Source organism: Poecilia reticulata, linkage group LG10, assembly GCF_000633615.1.
Source record: "Poecilia reticulata strain Guanapo linkage group LG10, Guppy_female_1.0+MT, whole genome shotgun sequence".
Taxonomy (NCBI): domain Eukaryota; kingdom Metazoa; phylum Chordata; class Actinopteri; order Cyprinodontiformes; family Poeciliidae; genus Poecilia; species Poecilia reticulata.
In genome coordinates, this window is record NC_024340.1 from 23,097,949 (window position 1) to 23,120,571 (window position 22,623).

The 22,623-nt window shown below is 37.5% G+C and overlaps 4 protein-coding genes across 8 annotated transcripts in view; 2 read left to right on the forward strand and 2 right to left on the reverse strand.

The window, feature by feature from the left end:
- Window positions 1–788: 788 nt before the first annotated feature.
- Window positions 789–5,700, reverse strand: LOC103471380 (zinc finger CCHC domain-containing protein 7-like). 4 transcript variants are annotated; one of them, XM_008420342.2, is made up of 9 exons: window positions 5,515–5,700; window positions 4,784–5,018; window positions 3,859–3,920; window positions 3,622–3,732; window positions 3,366–3,539; window positions 3,080–3,115; window positions 1,880–1,984; window positions 1,667–1,784; window positions 789–1,540 (listed from the first exon to the last, which is right to left on the reverse strand). In XM_008420342.2, the coding sequence occupies exons 1-9, from the start codon at window positions 5,587–5,589 to the stop codon at window positions 1,068–1,070; spliced, it is 1,389 nt and encodes a 462-aa protein (XP_008418564.1). In that variant the 5' UTR covers window positions 5,590–5,700; the 3' UTR covers window positions 789–1,067. The 4 variants fall into 4 exon arrangements, with proteins under 4 accessions (XP_008418564.1, XP_008418563.1, XP_008418562.1 ...); XM_008420341.2 differs by having other exon boundaries at window positions 3,366–3,503; window positions 4,784–5,627; XM_008420340.2 differs by having other exon boundaries at window positions 3,366–3,536; window positions 4,784–5,627.
- Window positions 5,701–7,580: 1,880 nt separating this feature from the next.
- On the forward strand, window positions 7,581–10,386 carry LOC103471746 (paired box protein Pax-5-like). The gene is made up of 6 exons (XM_008420928.2): window positions 7,581–7,666; window positions 7,751–7,916; window positions 8,459–8,656; window positions 8,741–8,781; window positions 8,855–8,950; window positions 10,247–10,386. The coding sequence occupies exons 1-6, from the start codon at window positions 7,624–7,626 to the stop codon at window positions 10,363–10,365; spliced, it is 663 nt and encodes a 220-aa protein (XP_008419150.1). The 5' UTR covers window positions 7,581–7,623; the 3' UTR covers window positions 10,366–10,386.
- A 3,805-nt stretch (window positions 10,387–14,191) lies between these two features.
- LOC103471376 (signal-transducing adaptor protein 1) lies at window positions 14,192–22,233 on the forward strand. 2 transcript variants are annotated; one of them, XM_008420335.2, is made up of 11 exons: window positions 14,192–14,506; window positions 14,957–15,028; window positions 15,215–15,331; window positions 15,670–15,726; window positions 16,738–16,895; window positions 17,318–17,449; window positions 17,657–17,726; window positions 19,251–19,353; window positions 19,428–19,607; window positions 20,482–20,583; window positions 21,294–22,233. In XM_008420335.2, exons 1-11 carry the CDS (start codon window positions 14,399–14,401, stop codon window positions 21,305–21,307), a joined length of 1,113 nt encoding a protein of 370 aa, XP_008418557.1. In that variant the 5' UTR covers window positions 14,192–14,398; the 3' UTR covers window positions 21,308–22,233. The 2 variants fall into 2 exon arrangements, with proteins under 2 accessions (XP_008418557.1, XP_008418556.1); XM_008420334.2 differs by having other exon boundaries at window positions 20,482–22,233.
- ankrd13d (ankyrin repeat domain 13 family, member D) overlaps window positions 21,926–22,623 on the reverse strand; it is a 28,444-nt gene continuing 27,746 nt past the window's right edge. Inside the window, exon 16 of the mRNA XM_008420336.2 lies at window positions 21,926–22,404. Coding sequence (XP_008418558.1) covers window positions 22,341–22,404 — 64 coding nt within the window. The 3' untranslated portion in view covers window positions 21,926–22,340. The remainder of the gene's footprint in view (window positions 22,405–22,623) is intronic.

Consider the following 22,623-nt stretch of genomic DNA (forward strand, 5'->3'; position numbering starts at 1 on the left):
CTCCACACGGCTTTTATTCGTGCGGCATAAACAAATGCAAGCTTCATATTAATAAAGCTTTTATTTATTGGCCTAAATATAATACTTTCTTGCAGCCTCAACATTAGCTTACACTCACAAATACGGTGTTTACGGCTTAAATGTCACAAGCAACAAATGGACATTTTTCAAACTCATTTTTTTACTACTCGCCATTTAAATTTACTATTAAATAGAAAAAAACATTATTGGAATCACCCAAAAGTAGTTTACTGTATCCCCATTGCGACACATAAGGCAATTAGCAAAAATATTTTTCATTAAAAATTATATAAAATGTTTACAAATTTTGCCCAGCCAATATGATCATAGCCAGGAGATTGGCAGTGAAACTAATAGTAGATTCATTCAACTAGTTGTTTTTTTAAAGCAATCCACACTTTAGATATATTATTGTGTTGAATATTATAAATGCAAAGAGCTACACCATATTGAAAAGCGTGCCTTACAGAAAAACAAAAAGTGTATTTTGAGAATACATATCCATGTAGTGAAAACGCTAACTAACATTTTATAATCATATTCTAACAGCAATTAAAGTAGTAAAAATCCACCTTAAATCCTAAATGCAGCCCGATTAAAGGCTGGTTTCTATAGTAGATGGTAGATATTTTAAAATTGTCAAGGTTTTAAAACCAAATGACAACTTGAAATCATGCAACCTCAGTTTAAACAAACTTAAACTGTGTTTCAGTTCAAAGGTTCACTCTTGCTGCATAGTAGAAATGAAAAGGAAGAAAACAACCATAGCAAATCAGAAAAAACATTTTATGTATAATAAATATAAAGAGACTTTTCACATGAATTGAATCCACTTGCAAGGCTTTAATATTTATAACATTAATTGTTCTTTAAAAATTTAAAAACGAGTATAAACTTTCACAAAACCGAAAAAAGGCTTAAGCTACTTCCACACTTGATTCAATTAATTTTTTATTAATGTATTTTATGCGTTATTAAATACATATTATAAATAAATTGAACAGAACATTTAATGCCACTAAAAGGTCAAAATTTTACATCACTTTTCATCTCCTTCGGTGACGTACTCTCTGCTTTGGAGACAGAAGGTTTTCACTTCCAATGTCAATGTCACCGTGTGGATACAAATCCCCGCGTTTTATCCCCCTTCTTTTTCTCCACTTCTCTGCCTCTCTGCTCTTCCTGCTCTTCTTCCCAGCTTTCTCCTCTCTCTTTTTGCTCTCCTGAGAGGTTTTGGACTCTCCATGACTGCGCAGGACGGGTCTATAGGGGTCAGTGGGGCAAACTGCATCATCAATGGTGCAAAAATGCCTCCCCAGAAATCCTCCTTCCCGCTTAGCCTGGGCCTCCCTCCTCAGTCGCTTCACTTCACGCCTCTCTCTGCGCCTTTCGGGCCAGGTCTTCCTCCTCCCAGAATGAGCGCCAGGCTCCAGCTTTGTCCTGCTTCTTCCCTGCATCAATGGCGAATCTTTGCAACATTCCTGCTGTGAAGGAGTTAGGGGTCCAGCACTCACAAGGTCTGAAAGCACATGTCAAATTACACAATTTTAAAAACCTTTTGTACAATTAGTACAGCTGAAACACATTGTTCTAAATGTAGATTTTTTTTTTGTGGAATAATTATTTAAAAGCAACTTTTAGTCACCTTTGGCTGGTGTGAGCGTCGGAGCGTTCTGCTGCAGAATGTCATCCAGAGTGTCATAATAACAAACATAAGGCAGTGAGGGAAAAGTGCCACTGATCATCCTCCTCTTTGTGCACTCCTGATGTCAAAAAAGACAACCATCCAAATGAGTGAGAGAAAAAGGACAAAATATAGGAAGAGGGCATCTTGAAATGGTGAAAGTCATCTACTTACATGACCATAATGTCCCCTTTTTGAGCAGTTGTAGCAATGAGCATGGTGACTCTTATGTTTGAGGCTGCAGGCGTTTCTGGGTCTGAAAGGAACCCCTAACTTGACCTAGAAAAAAATGAAATTGACCTTTTATGTTTTGCTAGGCATTAGATTAAAATGCATTGACAAATCCACACTTCAATTGCTACAGAGTACATTAAAAAACATATTTTCCTTAGTTTTTCTTCTGCCTTTATTGTCACCTCTGTTACTGACATGTAAAATATTGAGACCACATGTACTTTTCCGTAACTTATCACACTATAAACACAAACTTTGTGAGTTTTTGTGCTAAATCAATGTAAAGTAGTAACTGTAAAGTGAAGGAAAAATGTTTTATGATTTTCAAGTTTCTTTTGAAAAAGTGAAAAGTGAGGCATGCTTCCTGAGTCAATACTTTGTAGAGCCACCTGTAGTAGAGCTGTAGCTGCAAGTCTTTAAAGATACGTCTAGCTTTGGAGACAGAAAAATATACCCAGTCTTGCTTGCAAAACTGAATGGAAAGTGTCTGCAAACACTGATTTTGGATTTAGTTCTGAATTTTAAGGTCACTCTTGCACACTTCTTACTTTACTTGTATTGCATGCGAGTACTTCTTGATTTGATGGTGAGTTGAACGATTGTTTTCATTCAAAGAATTTAATTTTATTGTTGACTTGTGTTGACTCTGCACGTGACAAATAAACCAATCAGAATCTATCCTTTAAACAGCTGTAATCATCTCTCAATAAACCCCGGCCAGTTTTTCTCCCCCTGCTGCAATATTGTTCCACTATCATGATTAACTGTGGGCTTGGTGTGTTTGCATAAGGATTTGCATGGAAGTTGTATTTTGATCATATCTGACCAGGAAACAGTCTGTATCTCTAACATGGCTAACGCCAAACTGTAAGCTGAACTCCTGATGGCTTTCTTCTTGCCTCTCTTCCACTGAGGCCATATTTGTGGAGTGCACAGCTAATAGTAAGTTCTGCAGGCAGATTCTACTCCCTGAGCTTTGGACCTCTGCAGCTCCTCCAGAGTTACCACCGGATTCCTGGCTGCCTCTTTGACTAATTATCTCCTTGTCCAGCCTGTGTGTCTAGGTGGACGGCCATGTCTTGATACTGTAGTTGTGCAATGCTGCAGATTCATTAGGAATAAAATAAAACTTCCTCTTACAGTCAGGTGGTATTGTCGCCATGTATCTGGGCAGGCCTGAAAAACGAGAAAAAAAAACACAACAAACAAAGAATAAGAATTTCCCTATGAGCAACATCCAGATAAACACGGTAGTTTCACAGAAGAAGAGATGCAGAAACAGAGCAACACTTTATAAAAACTGGGCTAAAATACAGACATCCTCACAAGATTATAGAATTAAGTTTCAAGAATTTCTTCAACACTAAACACACTTTAATCAAAACAATCCAAGRAATTTCTAATGGGAGTTGACAGATGAACTCACATGAAACATGTGGCCGGTCACGCCGCAGCGCTGGCAGTGCTGCTTCCACACTGGAGGCACTCTGCAGGGGTTGAGGGCATGCGAAGGCAGTCCACAAGTGGAACAGGGTCGRCTCGGGCAGTCTCTTTGGACGTGGCCCTGGACGCCACAAAGGACACAAGTGGGACTTTTCTGCTGAGGAGAACAAGATGTTTTTTTATCTGTTTTTGATTGATGACATGATGTTGTCAACAAACACAGGGGTCTCAAKTTGTACCTTGTGAAAGTAGCAACTTCTGGCGACGTGTCCCATCCTGTTGCAGATGTTACAGATGGATGAGCGGCCAGCCGTGAAATAGCGACTGCCCAGAGACCGAGTGCCTCCATACTGGACATATKGAAAGATCCAAATAGTGTACAGCAAATAACTATTTCTGAGTTCCTACAAYATGTTTTCACTGAACATTTTCTGATTCACAAGCTTAGTGTTTGAAATCTAGATAATAAAGATTACCTTGTCTTTGTCTGAGACAGCCCAGGAATCCCCTCCTGATTTCACTTCCTTGTCTGTCATACCTGGATGGAGAGAATGACCTCAAAATGTTACTGTTACCTGTTAGTGGAGTGGCCACTAGGGCTGCACAATACAAGGAAAATATGCAATAATGCTGGTGAATTCTGTGATAGGGACACAACTGGCAACAAGTGATTAAGTGTATTTGATGCTGTATCAGCATCAGTAGTCTAGTAAATCTTTACTGGATTAAACATCCAAATATTGCCGTCCTTTTAGGGGCCCAACATTTTGTGTAACTCTATAATACTGCCTTCACATAAACAGTAGATGGCAGAAAATACCAAGTATAAAAAGATGCCTGAGATTTTATTGAATGTAAACAATTAATTACACAATTCAAGTCTTTAATACCAAACTACATTGATTTTGTAAAACTACATTTATGAGCTACTTTGATAAGACGAGCATTAATGAGAGAAGCAGACAAAGAGCCTGTAGTTACTCTGGAAGAGCTGCAGAGATCCTCAGCTCAGGTGAGAGTATCGGCTGAAAGGGAAATAATTTGTGCCCTCCACAAATCTGCAATCCTATAAGAAAACCTGACAGAGGCTGCAGCAGTTTCCTCTTCAGCACGACAACAACCCAAACACACACCCTGGACTRCAGTGAAATGACTTAGACCACACCTGAAGTAAATGAATAGCTTTTTATGAGTTATTCAGCCATTTGATTCAGGTGTGAAGAAATGGATCTAGATCTCAAAAATCATAAGTTTATATTAAAGCATATTAATAAGGGGAAGTGTGCAATCCATTTAGCTATTTTGTCTTTTTTTTAATTAATATTAGACAAAAATATTTTTGCACTTGATCTACTGTGATTAGAAGTAAGATAAATAATGTCGGCAAAGAKGATCTCTAACCTTCATCTTCAACATCCTCCTCAGAGCTTTCCCAGCAGCCGAGGTTGAGCTGGATGCTTGGGTCCTCCGCYTGCTCCTCTCCATCCAGGATCATCCACTCCTCAATAGGCTGATCGCTGTCCTCTTCCAGCTGCTCCTGTGAACCAGCACTGGAGACACTGCTGGYGTCCTGCTGAGTCTGTCCAGAGGTGATGGAGAAAGCAAGGAGCAGCGGAGGAGARCCGTCTCTGCTGAGCTGTGAAAACAGCTTGGCTCGTTTCTCATGTTTCATGTAACCAGAACACGTCTCTTCTCCACTCTCTGAAGTGATGGAGTCCTCAATGAAGAAAAGGCGGTCTTTGATATTYCCTTTACCATCCGATACTTCATTTTCATTGACAGAGTTCATAGTACAATCTTAGGCAGGCTACGCAGCGCCGCTCAATGGTGAATTCGTGTATTGCATGTAAGCAGCGCGGGACAATAACGCGTTACACAACTACTTCTTAATTCTTACCCTCAACGGAAATTACATTGGATCAAGTTGTTTTAAAACTTGGTTTAGTTTTTAAAATACTTTAAAGGACGTTCTGTAAATGTTTCTAACATATCGGAAACGCGCTAAGGCAAGGCAGCAGTACACTRGCACCTAGCAAGAAAGCTACATTACAAACACGGCTAATACGATGTCAAAACAAAGGCGCTTTTGTGTAGTACACTAATTTATTTCACTGCATCTCGGTAGCGATTACCTCTGTCAACTCAAAACGCATTTCTTCCACRAAGCAGAGACAAATGTAGTTCCCACTAAGCAGGTTTGTGTACATGTGGTTATGATTTGAATTACTTAACCGGCGTTTCCGGAAAAAGTTGGACAGCCAAAAATAAACCCGGAGTTACGTCACTTTTCTTTTCCGGGGAAATGAATTAATGGAGAAATTACATTACATCTTATCTAAGCCAGAAAGGTCTGCAACCTGCTGCTCTTTGAACCTTCCGTACTGCTTCCGCATAACTTTGACTGTCTGTTTTAAAAAAAAAAATAGACATAATAAAATAAAATTTAATTCTGGTTTTAGCAGCTTTTCAGTTTTTTTGATGCAATAATTGCATTGAATCTTCACAACAGAAAGTAAAATATGCATCGTTTTCCACAAATATCAACAGAAGAGAAGAGATGTATGTATCTACTTTTTTTCTTTTTTTTTTTTTTTTTGCAAAAGTTGTATATTCTTTCTTTAATTTGAAACCTGGCAACAAAAATAAAATAAAGGTCTTTAAAAATGACCTATGACATACTTATCAAATCCAAATTGTCTTTATTAAAACATGTACATTTTTCAACTTTATATCTGTTTTACTTAGCTGGACTGAGGGAAAATGGCTTTTTAAATCWTAAAGATAGTCGACCCCTATTGTAAACCAACTTATTGTATACTTCTAATGTCTACTGTGTAGACATTGTTTGTAGACATTAGAATAATTKTTRMATTTATTGAGGAAATTATACTTTACAGTCCTGCGGGCTTTATGAAATTAGTTATTCTGTTCTATTTTAAATATAAAACATATTCATAACACTTTTGGATTTTTTTTTCCTTTGTCCTTTTTCTTTCTTGTGATATTACAGCACAAACTTAATGTATTTTATTYATAATTTTGATGATAGAGCAAAACAAATTGGCAAGTAACTCTAAAGTGAAGGAAAAGGGTATCCACACTTTATGACTAATGCCACACGTTCTTAAATGGACTTATGTGTGGACTTTGACTAGTCCATTTTAACACATCAATATGTATCAAGCTGGATCATTTAATTCTCCTGACGGTGAATGTCAGTCTCAGTCTCTTCTCTCTTTTTGTAGGATTGGGCTGTATGTATCTGTATGTACTGTASATACAACTCTGACCTGCCCTTGCTGATAAGCAGCATCCTCAGAGTATGATGCTTCCACAACTATCTTTGGATGATGAGGATATAATGTTATTTTCTGTCACATTTCTGCTGTTTTTACAAAAGTCAAAAAGTTTTTGTTTGTTTTTTTCAGTCAAGAAATCTATACTAGCCAGGTACAAAGACTGGGTGTGAAATTGAAGCAGTCAAAGTCAGAAGAAATAAAATCTTTAGAAAGCCTGAAGAACTAACGATGAATTACAAGTTAAAAGATCAAGAAATCTAGTTCTTTGAAACCAAAGAGATAAAGAATGAAATTATGTTCTTAACGCTTAATATTTTTTCATTCTTTAAAATCCCCCTTTTTGTTCAAACTGATGCATAATAATAGATAGATTTCAAACTGATGCATAATAATAGATAGATTACATCGAAATTCTTTCTCTAAGCATTGCTGAAAGAGCTCACTGCTGGGTTAAATCTTTATAATATTTTAAAAAAAGGAAAAATTGAACGACGTCGACAATATCAAGTTGAACATTTAGAACTTCCTTTTAAAATCCAGATATACTTTTAAAAACGAGTGTTCGCTTAGGGCTAAAGAGAAATGCTCAACATTTTTTACAATTTGTCCTGTCTGCACCCTTCTTTGCGTATAAATGCGCTCGACGAAACCATAGGCGCCTCAGCCCCGCCTGTGCGCTCAGAGGCTTTCACCGCTGTTCACTGATCAGGTGCTGAAAGTATACCGTAGAGAGGTAGTCTGCATTTAAAGTTTTAAGTTTATACTTTATTTTCAATTTCTCCGTTTGTTTGAAGGTTCATCGCCAAACTTTGGATACAGAGCTGGAGGATGTAATTTATTTATTTATTTATTTATTTTTGCTCAAGTTTCTGTGTCTTATCTGAACCTTGGAGGTTGAACCACGACAAGTTTAGCAGGTCGTGGTTCTTTGACGTTTCTGTGATGGAAGTAAGTTTTGGACTGGTTCCGTTCACAGTTGCGCACAGTAAGTATCGGAACCTTGCATCCTTTCCACAGAGGCTGTCTGAAGTCCTGGAAATGGGTCTTCTCGTTCTGCTCCGACACTCAGGGCTCGGCGGGGTAAACCAGCTCGGCGGAGTCTTCATCAACGGGCGGCCGTTACCGCACGAGGTCAGACACCGGATCGTGGAGCTCGCGCAGCACGGGGTGCGCCCCTGCGAGATCTCGCGCCGTCTGCGCGTCAGTCATGGCTGCGTCAGCAAAATATTGACCAGGTATACCCGCAGTTTAAAATGGGTTCAGCCATATGGTAATTCATWTGTGTCCCAATATGGAATCAGGAAGTTATGACATCATAAAATMTTTCAAAAACAAATGTTTAAAAGCTCGTGGATTCTTTTAATGCTTTTATTGAGTCATCGTGTCTGTTTGTCTTTCGGTCTGTCTATTTTAATCAGGGCGTTTGACCAAAAGCAAAAATCCTGAAACTCGCTGCATACAATGCACATGCAAAATAACAATTATTAGAAGCTTAWTAAAAAGATTGTAGYTTTTTGTCATAATTGCTTTCCACAATTTTTWATTTGGCATAGAAAAAAGAGTAGTCGTTTGAYTAAACTTAACWCAACAAAAAAAMCTTGATATGCAGAACCAAATGTTGTGGCATGTAGGGTTTGATAGATAATGYYAATTTCATCCCAACCATRAAAATGGAAACTACACAAAGTAAAAGTTGRCAGCCAAYGGACTGCCTGTTTATCCTTCTGTGAGTAAGTGTCAACCTTTYCTTGCCACACACGACTCTTAAACATGCCAGGTACAACGAGACAGGAAGCATCAGACCGGGGCTGATAGGTGGCTCCAAGCCCAAGGTGGCAACCCCCACAGTRGTGCAGAAGATCCTGCAGCTGAAACACAACAGTCCCACGATGTTTGCCTGGGAGATCCGKGACAAGCTKGTGCTGGAGCAAGTGTGTGACCCAAGCAACGTTCCCAGCATCAGCTCAATCAACAGGTAACGGTGTCCTGGTGTGTTTCGGTGTTTCTGCTTGACAGCAAARATCTGGAAAACAAGTGTTGATTGTTTTGGTGTTTGCAGGATCATCAGGAGGAAAGTTCAGGCGAAGCCTTGTGAAGATGGTGAGTGTCTCTCTATTATACTTCTGTATGCCCAGTCTTCCTCTCAGTGATGTTTGCGTCTCTGTATTGGCAGCATCATCTGTTTCCATGGGGACAGACTGTCCCTCTGAGTCCAGGTTTTCAATCGGAGGGATTCTGGGACTCAGAAAATTCAACAAACAGAACGAAGGTGAGAATCATTATATGTTCAAACAGCAAGTGTCCGTAATACAATGAGCAAATTTAAGTGAAACTGACATTTTTGTTAAACTACTTAAATATTACTCAAAGATTCAACATTATTTTTGTTGTGAAATGATCTTTGTTTTGGCAAACATGTGGGTTTTGACAAGGACATTCTGTAATCTTTAATTTTATCCTTTTAAATTAATATTTCATAGATTTCTTTGCATGCCTATAATATTTATCACATATAATGGACAAAAAAATAAGTGGTTTATGTGCATGACAACTGGTATTTTACATACCTATTAATTTCAAGCAATCCAATAGATGAAAGATTGTTTTTTGTCAGTAAAATACTTGGTGTTTTTTTTTATATATATATAAGTTTGAGGTGTGATAATTGTTGTGGTGTGTTCATTTTGTCCAAATAAACCTGTCATGATTTAAATTATTTTAAATGTATCAAAATCAGTTTCAGTAAGCAGAGTGTGCATACRATGTTATGTCCGTATGATCAGATAAGCCTGTCTATTTAGGATATATTTCATAAGAAATACTAAATTAATGTCTTTTCAAAAAATAAAGATGGAAAAAAAGAAAGAACAAAGCTTTTTCTTGGTTAAGGTTAATTTTATCCTAAATATTAATTTACATCTTTTCATTCTATGAACTGTTGCTTTTCTGCTTTTCACATAATCTTTGTAGAAACAGTTCACTTACATGGCAATCACTCTAAATGTGTAACTGCTGGGAGAAAAACAGTTTTCACATTTTTGTGTGATATTTTTCATTACCTTTGCCTGTGCATTCATTTCCTGCCTGCAGTCTGTATTATTTTTCTGTCCACGCATTAAAGTCATTCAAAATGTTTAAACGCAGTTTAAGTTTTTAATTGAAATTGTCAGAGATAAAGGTCACAAAGTAGAAAATAAGCACTTAATAAGAATAAACATTTGAATAAGCTATGAATACACACAGCATTTGTTAAAATGGCTTTTAACTGGAGACCACACAGAAGACRGATGCGTAAGACTTTGTGCTTTATGTTAATATAAGTCAGACGGAGACACTGCAAGCAGCAGGAGGTCCACTTCGTCTCCCCAGGTCTCCATCCTCCTCCCTGCCTCCCTTTCCATCACAGAGAGAATTAGAACAGGCGGCTTCGGAGACAAATAAGCATAGTTAKCTATACGAATACAGCCATTCATGTGGGCTGTTTTTCATTCTTCTAATTAGAACAAATGGAGGTGGAAATGGAGATAAAAGCAAACCTATACGCTGAAGCTGTTCTGTTTTCCAGGAGCGAACGAGTCCTGCGGTGGGCACCACACCCAGCTCTGTCTCTGGAGCAGGTCTGACCTCAGCTCACCATTTCGCCATCAGCCGCCAGCTGACCATGATTCAGATCCGCTAGGTTAGTCTGCACTGATCTGACATGGTGCCCGGGGGATCTTTCGCCTTCGGTCTTCATTTCACCCAAGGACAGATGTCTAAAATCAGAGAAAGCATATTAAAATGAAACTAAAAACACCCTCCTCTTATGTTGTTGTTTGTTTACATAATTTGGAGGATGGGAACAGCAAGGTTGCTGTGATCAGTTCAGAGTGYTGTGGCCTGTCCCTGCGGTCATTTTCTGCTCAGTCAGTGGCTGTAAAGCAACATCATTAGAGGCCCCATGATGGACAACACTGACTGCTTTCTGTCCTTTGTGTCCAATTCCCTCGCCTGCTCTCATGGATGAGGAATCTAGGAAGATGAGAGCTGCTGAAGGGACCAGCAGGGTGAAAAAACACCAGAGCAGCTCAGAGCGTTTTTGTGTGAAGACATACACCGACCAACAATCAAATTCATTTATAAATAAAGCAGATACTGACCGAATTTCAGATTGATTCTGTTTGTTTCTGCAATGCATTTGTGTTGTGATTGAGCAATGAATRAGCTGCCTTTTCACTTTTTACCTTAACATTTCTCAAAAATGTCCCATTGACTTTGTCTCTGTTATGTTGCATTACAGTAATTCTAACAAGAGGGCATTCTCATACTATATAGATAAACTATTTTATATACATAGATTTTTTTCCCCTAATTGAAAAAATTTGAAAATCAGAAAGTAGAAAAAAAAGTAAATTTGGTGGAAAAGTGGTCTATGAAGACCCTAAATGTGTTTCAGCACAGCTATTCAGAATGAAGCCACTCTAGGATTTGACAAAATAGAAAGTTTAAAAAAGTTAACATGATGTCTCCAGGTCAAAAACGACATTGGTTTTATTTCTAGCATCTTAAAGAGCCACCAGCAGACCTGTAGTCTGACAGTGAAAACATACGGAGCTATCTTTTTTTAGTGGAGCTTCGTTTTCCAGAACCTTATGTCAGAAGAATTTATGAATTCAGTTTTTGATTCAACAAGGAGTCAGAAGAGAAGCAAAAATCGGAGAAATGTGATATCTCTCCGCCTGCATATGTCTACATCAGCTTAAAGTATTTTATTGATGTCTTTTAGGCATCCTGATCATAAAGAGCAACAGCGACTCAGTCAAGAAATAACTTACAGGTCAGGAAATTGCAAAATGGAAGAAAACATTCCTTTTTAAGAAACGTAAAGATGTCTTCGGTTTAGAGGGCATAAAATGGGGGCCAATTCTAAATACTTACAGCCATACCAGAAGAAGAAAAAGAAAGGTAAACTAAAGAAAAAAAAATGTGGACTAGAAGTTTTTGTCCTGCTATGTCTATACTTAGTCTCTAGAGGGCAGTGTTTGCATCATCATTCTCTGTTCCACGGGTTTCTCGCTTATATCTGAGTTAATAAATTAATAACAGTACAAAACAAGACCATGTTTATACAACACTAATAAATTACTTTGTGGGACAAGCTGAGTCTTTTAATTAGATTCAAGTAATAAATCCAGGAATTTCTTTTGGTCCAAAGTGAAGGCAAATGTTTTTCATTTACTTTAAAGTACCATATTACAGATGTTAAAAATATTTGCTCTGCCAACATAAATTCTTCAGCCGAGACACATTTTTATTGGTTAGACGTCACCCTGAGTCTTTCAGACATTTAACCTGGTATTTAACATCAGTTAATCATTAAGCACTTTCACCTCAGGTTAAACTTAGATCGAGCCTCATATTTCCCCGTCTTGACAACAGTGACACCAAGAAGCTGAAGTTTAAATCCTGCTGCTGCTGTAAATCAATACACCCACTTCTCATTGTGTTTCTGCTGAATTTGTTGTGGGGAAACAAAATGAAAGGCTTATTTCACATGTGAAATAAGGCTTTTTTGTGCCTCTGATTGTGTTTGCTATTACGAAAAGAACCAAACTTTAAATCCCACCACTACACTGCAGTCAAACCGTTTTTACCTGATGCAGTGTTGTTTGTTGGCACCATTATACCTGAGCGAACCCAGATCACATTGTGGGGTTCCACGGTGTGGATCCATTCTCAGGCCACTTTAATTTAACATCTACTTCACCGGCCTAGATGATCTTCTATTACAACATCTCATGCTCTGTGTGAGCTGATTACACACATTTTTTGTCACCACATCACCGCAGTTCTTTGCAATAACAGGCAGAATCCACAATATGAGTTAATGTGAATTTTCTTCAACTAATGGCAGAAAACATAGAAGTCATTATTTTTGGTCTAAAAAATATTCCAAGGTTAGAAATCAACTCTCTACTAGACTTAGAAATACAGTTTGTAGATCAGGAAACGCAGGTGTTGTCATGGATTTTAACTGAAGGTCTACTACCTAGGTACTATTCTGATTACATTTCCAGAATGAGAGTTTTCTGTCTGAATATGATGCAAAAGACTCCTGTGATCCTTTACTTTCTGTAAGTTACACCAGTCTCTGCCTGCTCATCCGATATGCAGCCATCAGCGCCCTGAACATCAGAAATAAATTCTCATGTCACACAAGTTTTAAAACTGCTGCACTGGCTATATTTTTTTCCAACTAAATCAGAAATGTAAATGTTATATTTAATGTATAAGGCACTAAATGGTGTTGGGGTTTCAGATATGAATGACATGAATCCCTCAGGACATCAGAGGCCTGTTCACTCAGTGCTTCCTGGACCAAAACTAAGCAAGACAAAGCAACCTTTAGATTTATTTTATGTTTTCCTCTGCTCTGCAACAGATTGTATGAAAAAATGGGGCTGCAGAAAATGTTGGCTGCTTGAAACAAATCAGGTATGATGTTTTAAAGACATTTATCTACATCAGGAGTTGATTTACTTTGGATCTTTATATGACACTGAAATACCTTATCTAGAGGGAGACATGCTTTAATATGACCTGAGCAGTAAAAAGCTGTTTATGCTCTACCAAGTGGCTTTGGAGTAGCTTGAAACTGCAACAACACACACTGAAAAAAAATGTTTCTTTGAGCCAACTTTTAAAAAAAATACTCTAAATTGTTACCGCTAATTGTATTAGTTTTGCTCAAGCTATAAATTAAATTAAAAATTACAGTTTGAGCAAAACTAATAAGATTAACTGTAACAATTTTTTTTTAAGTAGGTTCAAAGAAACATTTTTTTGTGAAACATTAAAACCTAGAATTAGAAAATAATGTAAAAAGATTAACATCCTTAGAGGAGACATGGACAACATTTATCAATATAAATCTAATCCATTCAGAGAATCTTTAAAAACAACAACAACAACAACAACAACAATATTTTGAAACGCGGTGTAACATTTTATTTTCACGTGCACTGTACAATGCAGCTGTTTGACTAACCTATCTTGCGGACATTACAATACTTTTTATCTGACATGTTACTGCTGTAGTTGTCACTCTTGAGCATCGGCTGCAATAAATCCAGAATACTTAAACCCAGTGGAGGATTTTTTTATTGGCATGAATTCAGAGCTTTTTTTTCTTTGCATTACAAAGTCTCACCTTATAGGGTTCAGGTATGAAATGRGAGCACAAGACAGTGTGAGCTTTCTTGTGTGAAAGAGAGTCTAAACTGAGACTAAAAGTTGAGCTGTTTATCTACTCACTTTTATTGCTAATGATTAATCCGTCCTACATTTTTAGAGTTTTGCCTTGAAAAAAAGCCCTTGTGTATGTGCGTGAACTAATGCCAACACATTTTACTGCACATGAGAATGAAAAGCAAATTATCATGAGTTATGCCAGGGCCAAAGTACAAATGCTGATAATTCTTTGGCGTTTTTTTTTTTTTTTTTTCAACTAACTACTTCCTTCTTCGTAAATCAGTGCAGCATTTCCCGGTTCAGAGCCAGAGCAGCTCTGAGGCTGCGCGAGAAAAGTTCTGATAGTGGATTTATAGAGCAGTGGTAATCTCAGGCAGTAAATCAGTGCATCTCAGCTCGCACAAAAACACAGAGGAGCTCAGTTCTCAGCTCAAAGGCTCACGAGCGTTGAGGCGAACTAAGCAAGGAGAAGAAACTCGGAGATCTGATGGAGGGCAGGCCGCACCCGAGAGTTGTCCACAGGAGGAGGGAGACGATCACAGCTTTGCCTCTGTACCACTGTGGAAACCTGCTGAAGAAAAACCTCAAAGAGAAGGTAAAATAACCTACACTGCAATTTAAAGTTTGAAACCGGAGATTTAAACACAGAAACTGTCGACACTGGAGGTATTCATGAGAATATTTTTTTGGTTGATTCTCTTTGTAGCCAATTTTTTTAGAAACCTGATCTTGTTGCCAAGGTCAGACTGTGATTGCTTTATTTTGTGGGAGGCTATTTTAAACTAATAATTTATGAAGAGGATCGATGCCTATTGATAGATGCACATTCTTTGAATGATGAGTCTAAAAAAAAACTCACTTAAAACTGTATGGTTTTCACATAAAGGTAAATTGACAATCTCAATTACTTTACCGGAGATTAAAGGAAATTTATTGCACTTTAACCTACCATAAAGACGAGGCTGAGTTTATTGGATTGCGGTTCTGTGCAAAGGTTAACGTTTCGTCCACAGCAGCAACTCAAAATTACATTTATGACTTTCAGGATTTCAGGAACTTCTACGGAGAGCTCAGAGGAACAACACTGTTTCTGTACAACAGTGATACACAAGACACAGTAAGGACACAGTTAAAAGTTTGTCTTTCATRAAACAATGCGGTCAAATTTAATTGAAAGTATTTTTCATGTGCAAGACCCCAAAGTCTGATTCCAAAGAAACTCATTAGAGGGGCAATAAGGAAGTACAGGTCTGTTGATATTTCATCTATTAAACCGCCAATGGACTTTCTGTTTGTTTGTCAGTATTCAGAAAGGCTGGACCTGGGGCTGGTAAAGTCCATGGACATGGAGTCTCCTTATAAAAAAAAAGTGCCAACCATTTTCACCCTAAGCTTGCCCCTGGAGGAGGTGCAGCTAAAGGTTTGTAAAACTTCAAACCCACTCAGCATTTATCACAAAAATRTCATTCGCTTGGTTTTAGCAGCTGGTTGATTTGAATACACACCAATTAGATACTAAAAAGTTTAACTAGGATTTAGCACTGAGGGGCTGAAATGTAATTTCAATGAATTTATGTAACTATGGAAGAGAAACGGGCCCACCTCATCACAGACCTCCCACCATACGTAACAGTGGGCTTGAGGTGCTTTCCATATGTTTATTATTTATTTCACATAAAGCTCACGTGCCGTATTTGTTGAAGAAAAGCAATTGGTCTCATCTTACCAACACTTGTGTTGTTTTCTCTGACTCTGCAGATGGATAATGCTGACACAGGAGAGGAATGGAGAGGCTTCATTATGACTCTGGTTAATGTAAGTTAAAAATCTGGAAAACAGAAACAAACTCAGGATGAACATGAGGCTCGCAAGCTTGAAAACTCCTGTTTTATTTARTGTTCATAGGAAAATTACTTTTTCAAAGTAGGTCAAGTGCTCTGTGTCATTAGATAAAGTTACATTTATTTGTCTTCCCAAACTCCATCATCTAATTTTAAGATAAGCAACTGCATGTAGACAGTCAGTTCAGCTAGAGATGGCAACTACTCAACTTTGAAACATTAGCAAMACATATGAAAAATAAAATATGAGCTGCTGTCGTCTTGAACATTGCACATTTCTAAATGAGATTTTAAATTTTAGTGGGTTTTTAAAAAAAAAAAAAAATTCAGTGTAAATTAATATAAAATTAAATATGTTCAAAAAATGTTAAAAGCATTAATACAATATTTATCTGTTAAAATTGCTTCCTTGTGGTAAAACTCAACTAGCAAAATTTAGAACTAAGCTAGTGCTAACTTTCACATTAGCAGAAAGAATTGATGGGAATTTGATAAAAGACGTTATTTTTCTATCGTCCTCCTGCTTCCATGGTATYACAGCTTGSAAAACATTTCCATCATCTCTGCTTGTAGAAAATATACATTAGTTGTGGCTGATTTGTAAAGTTACGGCTGAGCTACGGTACGTCTTTCAGGTTTTCTTGCTAATCAGTGTGTAATAAAATGTTGAATAAACAATGTGTTTCTGCAGCATACGTCGAAMGTTTGTCCTTCAGATTACAGTGAATCTCCATAGAATGACTCACAAGTCAGTTATTAAAAGAAAATAGCACATGAATATTACSGGTTCATCGTTTGCCTCAAAGTGCTAATAAGAAGAAAACATCCCTCCAAAATGGAGAAAGTGKTGGGTTTAATATGTAAAACGTCCTAAATATTCTACCTACCGTTTCAGTTCATGTTAATATTTTAAGTAAAGCCTGCATGCAATTTTTATGTTGACCTASGTTGTGTGTTGTAAACAGTAATCTGTATTTTATTGCAGAAAGAGATTCCCTCAGACCTTCAGATGCTGCCTGGTCAGAAAATTAAGCTGGAGGAGATGCTGACTCTAGAAAAGAAAAGAAACCCCCAGCTGGAGCGCCCTGCTCTTCCACCCCGACCGGGCTTCCTGCAGACTAAAGATACTCCTGACATGCCTGCGTGAGTTAAACTGAGGAGCTTCTAACACATTATGTTTGTCTGCATCTCCAAACAACGTGACAACTATCCCGGACAATAATGTCTGATAATATCTACAGGTTATTTCAAGCAGTTTTAGCCTGGGTAGCCTCTCTACCTTCAGTAAATACCTGCTTTCTCATAGCCTTACTTCCTGTAAGACTCAGATCTCACAACTCATAAAACTTAAGAATCAATAAAAAAATTTACAAGTTTGTTTCACTTGTGTAAATGAGACCATGACCTTCAGAGAAAATTAAACTACTTAGACAAAAGAAATTCTAACATTTCAGCTCTATTCACAGCTCTTTTTAAAATATTTTATTGAGAAAAACAAAATTATTTGCTTTAGAAACTTATAGCAGATGTTGATTGTGTTCGTTTGCTTTCTTTGCTCCCTGCAGTTGTTTCTTCGATGTGACCCGACACGAGGCTGAAAAGCTGCTCAGTGAGAACCCGGAAAACGGAAACATCATCCTCCGCCCGTCCACCCTGCCCAAGAACTACGCCCTGACGCTCAGACAGAAGACAGACAGGTTTACTCAAACTTCACCCTAATCTCACTCAGCAGCTCTGATTCCCCCCGCAGAACTTCGAAATAAACCAGCTGGCTGTTAAAGTTTGTTTTTATAATCCTACTTTGACAAAGAAGGGAAACCAAACATTTCAGCCAGTTAGACCAATGATAGAAACAACGTTAATCTGCATTCAGAGTAACTGTCTTGATGTCCACTGTGTTGCAGAGGGCATGTCCTGAAGAACTACAGGGTGACCTCCACGAGCGCCGGCTTTGTGATCGAACTCGAGACTCCAGTAAGTCTAAAGTATTTGTTTTTATGGTTGAACAGTTCTCCTCACAATCCACAATCTGAACATAGTGACAATCTGAAAGAAAATGGTGACATGAAGCATAAATATCTCATTGAATTTATTGTTTGCTAAAGGAAAAGGCAGTTTTCCACCTTAGCATCCATCCATGTGGAGTCAAAAGTGTTCAGACATTCTGCCTTACTGACGTTTAATGGTTTGAAATAATTTAGGCAGAGTATCAAACATGACGACAGCAAATAATTATGTTGGTTTGTCAAAAAACCTTTTGACGGATTTTAATTAAAGAGCCTAAAAAAAAACTGGCGTTGGTGATTTCTCATATATAATATGCCAGTTTCATGTATGTTAGAAGGAACTGTGTATTAAGCTGTTATGTAACTCAGGCTGTGAATGAAAGGCCAGATGTCATAAGGTGGTCATAATATTTAATGGACATACAGTGGATATACAGTGAAGTCGCACCACTTGCTTTAACCAATTGTGCAACAATGTAAATGATTCACGTCCAATTAAATAAAAATGACTCCAGGATTTCCTTGTTGGTTACATCAGAAGCTAAAGATCAACCGACATCAAACGCTGCATTGACGTGACGACACGAAGAAGCCAAATCTGTTTCTCCTACAATTCTGCCTCATATTTCTGTCTCAATTGTGAGACACAAATGATGCTCAGTGGTTTCATATTCATAGTCATTTCAATAATAATATTATTAATAATAATAATAATAAGCTCCCATTTCTTTTCATTTTGCTTCCTATCTTGTGATGTTGACCAATTGTTTTTTAGATTTTCTAAATGGGATCAAAAATTGTAATGGCGCCATACTGTGAAAAATGCCTTTAACAAGGTTTTAACTAAATAGGGCTAAAAAACAACTATTCTGTCTTTCAAGCTCTGTGCATGTTTGACTGACAAAATGTAAACAAACTGCATATTTGACACAGGCTCCAATTAACAAATGATCTAATGATGGTGGATGAAAAAGGACTTCTTGTGACTTGTCTCATGTGTAAACTAATATCTGGTACATCTCTTGAATTCAGGGTGCCTGAAAATTAAAAGGGTCAGAGGGGAACAACTAAACAAACACTACTGAACAGAAATGAGAAATTTCTAAATGTCTGAAATAAAGACATCAAGGCCTGATTAATAAATTAAAATAAGATCTGGTTCCATGTAAGGACAAAATTAGGAAATGAAGGGTGACTGAGCACATTCAAATTATTGTGTTACATAGGAGTTAATGTTATGAACGTTATACATCAACAGATTCATAGTTGATTGCGTTATGCTGATTTTTTTTAATCATGTTTTATTTGTTTTTATTTATTTCAGGGAAATCCAAGGGAAAAAAATATAGCCGTGTTTATGTAGTTACTTTGCTGTGACAGTTGAATCTTAGTCTGGAATATGTTTTTCTGACATTTCATGATAAGTACACCTATAAAAACATAAAAATTCATACATTTCATAACTAATTCTTCCCTAATGTTTACTCTGCAGATGACAGTCCGCTCGCTGAACGATGTACTGAAGTACTTCCTGGAGAAGACAGAGTACCGCCTGCGTCCCTACATTGTAGCTCAACCCTACGATACTCGGATTGGTGAGGATTAGCACTCCTTTGAGAAGCGAATGAGTTCACACTGACACAGATTAACGTCTGCTTTTGTTTGACAGTAATGGCTCCTCCCCCAAAATGTGTCAACACGCCTCCACCTGTAGTCCCCAAAGCTCAGGTGGCCCCCATGCAGCGATTCCAGGCCAAAGACAAGCGTCTTCCTCCCGTTCCCAAGCCTGACGAGGGAGAATACGTGTTACCGGAAGATCCCGACATGGACGATCATATGAAAAAGAAAGGTAAATACACACTCAGACAAATTTACTTGGATCCTGAGTAAAAATGTGTTCAAAATCTAAAACAGATTTCTTTTTTTTTCATTGGTGGAAATGATTTCATTTAAAGAATTAGGACAGTTAGAGGTAAATAAAACAAGTCACTATTGGAGAATTGTGTGCCGTAACAACCATTGGAAAATATCTGCATAGCAACTGGTTGAACCTTCTCTGTCCATCCAGTTGTCCAAACATGGGGAGTTTGCTGAACTGGGATTTTAATTGAAGCTGTATGTTTTTGTTAGGTAAGATCCAGACAGACCTTTTTAACTACAAACCAATACAGCTTCTTTGATGAGAAATTCAGGAGCATCATGCCCACGGTCAAGTACGATGGTGGAACTTGATGCTGTGGGCCTGTTTCTCTTGTTAGGGGGTATCGCATCAGTAGACCTTAAAATAAAATCTGGTGGACTTTGAGAAAACTGAAAATATGTGTTCATTGGATTCTTTAACGTGATTCAGAACATTCCTCCATGGTCATATCTGTCCCCAGACCAAACCCTGTAGAACACCTACTGGATAAACAGAGAGACGATAGGACAGAAACAAGCAACAATGAGATTGCACAAATAGAAAAGAAAAAGGTTGGTCATGCTCCAACCTTGGGAAATAGATAAAAAATAAATGTCCAACTTCTGATTGTATTTCTGAATATAGAAAATTATCCGCTGATGGGTATATGCTCAAATGTGAGGTAGTTTTTCTGAAATGTTCTGTGTGAAATTATGCTTCTTCTATAAAAGATGAGTTTATTTGACATCATAACTAAACAACCGAATGCATGTTAATCGATGAAATTGATCTCGAGTAACGCTTTTTTCTGGTACTTAATCAGCTCAGGTGGCTGGTGAGCTTGAGGCAATTTTGCAGAAGAGAAGAGGAAACCTCTACGTGGAAAGTGGAAAGGACGAAGACTCCACCTACGAGAATGAAGAAGGTGAAAAATTCAAATCAAAGGTCCAGTGGACAACCAACGTCCCCATGCCATGAACTTTTACTGCCTGCCTAATATGTGGCTCAAAGATTACATGTTTTACTGAGTTCTGCCACCACAATCCATTTTTTTATGGGGATATTTAACGTGCACAAAAGTTAAATCAAAAATATTTGAGTTCTCAGTTAATTACAATTTTTTTTTCAAGTTAGGGAAGTTTGGTCAAACACTATAGATATCTCTAAATCACACCTGTAATCCACAGATCAGTCAGAAAACCAGTGAAGGAGTAACAATATTTGCTAAAAAAATAAAGTTGGTGCTTCTGAGGTTTTTTGATAGAAACTTTAACTTCACACAAAACTGAGAAAGACTGCATTWATGTTTTATTGTGATCAGAAGGTTTTGCACGAGTCAGAGGAAGAAAATGTTTGTTTCAGAAGCATGTGTTAATATTCAACTTCTTTGTTGTACTTTGTCTGAATATGATGCCGTTTCATTAAGAAAAACCTTCTTGTGTCAAAATGACTAGAAAACTGACAAGCTAACTGTAGAAGTCTGAAATAACAAAAAAGTTACTTTAAAAAATCTCAATCTAAGGTTTAAGGAATGTACATTTTTAAACTTATTGTGTTTTGCACCACCAGGCCTCCATACTTTTGTAGCTTTATGGTAAAAAGTATTTTCTGAAATGGTTCCATTATGTCATGAAGGGATTGTCGGCTAGCAGTACCTTCGCCGAGCTCAAGACTATCCAGACTCTTCTGTGTCGTTCCACGGTGGTGGAATGAGCTACGAACCGCGACCAGAACACGGGCGACCCCAACTTCAACAAATCCTAGCGAACCCAGAGAGAATCTCCCCCTCCGCTACACTTTCTCTTTCTACAATCACATCTGACAGAACCTGCCTGGTGCTCTTTCCTTCACCATATATATATATACATATTTATACAATTCCTAGCCTACTGTTAGATCATCACCGTTAGTTGGCTACTAGCCTGCTAGCAGTAGCCTACTACYGTTAGGTTTGATATTAGCTGCATTATTTTATATCCTCATTTGGCGATTTCTCCCAATGCAGTTATATAAAATGTTATTTTGTTTCACAACTCACTGTTGACACTACCATAAAAGAGAGRGAGAAAAGAGACATTTTCACGTGACAATAATTTGCCAAAACCATCTTATTGTGAACATCGGCAGATTTTCTGTTTAGAAAGCTGGTAAACTTTCAGTTTTGGCTAAATGTTTTTTTGTTATTGTAACCATGTCCAATGTAAAAAAAATATATAACATAATGATGTAAACATGTAAAATATTTTAATGCAAGTTSAAGACAGTAATAATCCAAGATTATCTTTATTTTTATTTTTCCACACTTAGGAGTAATCCAACATAAATGCTTAGAAGGTTGTTTTATTTTTCCATTATGTTTTGCTGTTTTGTTTTTTTGTCAGTGTAGTGGATCATATAAGCTTAAGGATCATTCATCACTCAAAAACAGCAAGACTGTGAAAAATATTCAATAAAAAAAAAGAAGCTCCCTTTTTGTCGTCTCCTTCGCTTAAAGTGTACAGTATTTTATTCAAAGTGACCCATTTCGCATTTCCTACATCAGTTCCTTTCAGTCTGTGCATGTTAGCAGCCTTCATGTGACAAAAACAAAWAAAATATCTGCAATAATAAATTAATGTCTTGGGATTTAAAAATTAAAACGGAATAAATTAAGTGTGGACCCGTCCGGCTCCAGCTGCAGCATCACTTCTCCGTGAGAGACAGCTGCAGGATCCTCTCCAGCTCCTCCTCTTCCTCYTTACGCTTCCTGGAACAGAAAGACGAACTGGGTTTAACAGATTTCACCACTCAAAGTTTTTGTGGATTCAATGTTTTCAGTGTTTATGCAGGAAAGGTTTGACTGGATAYATKATAGTCTCTAATATGGGAGCTGCACGCAGCAAAGATGTGTCTGTAGAGCTCATCAGAAGTCATCGATTTCATCTTGCATCTTAGTGGACGAGTATATTGCATCTTAATGCAATAT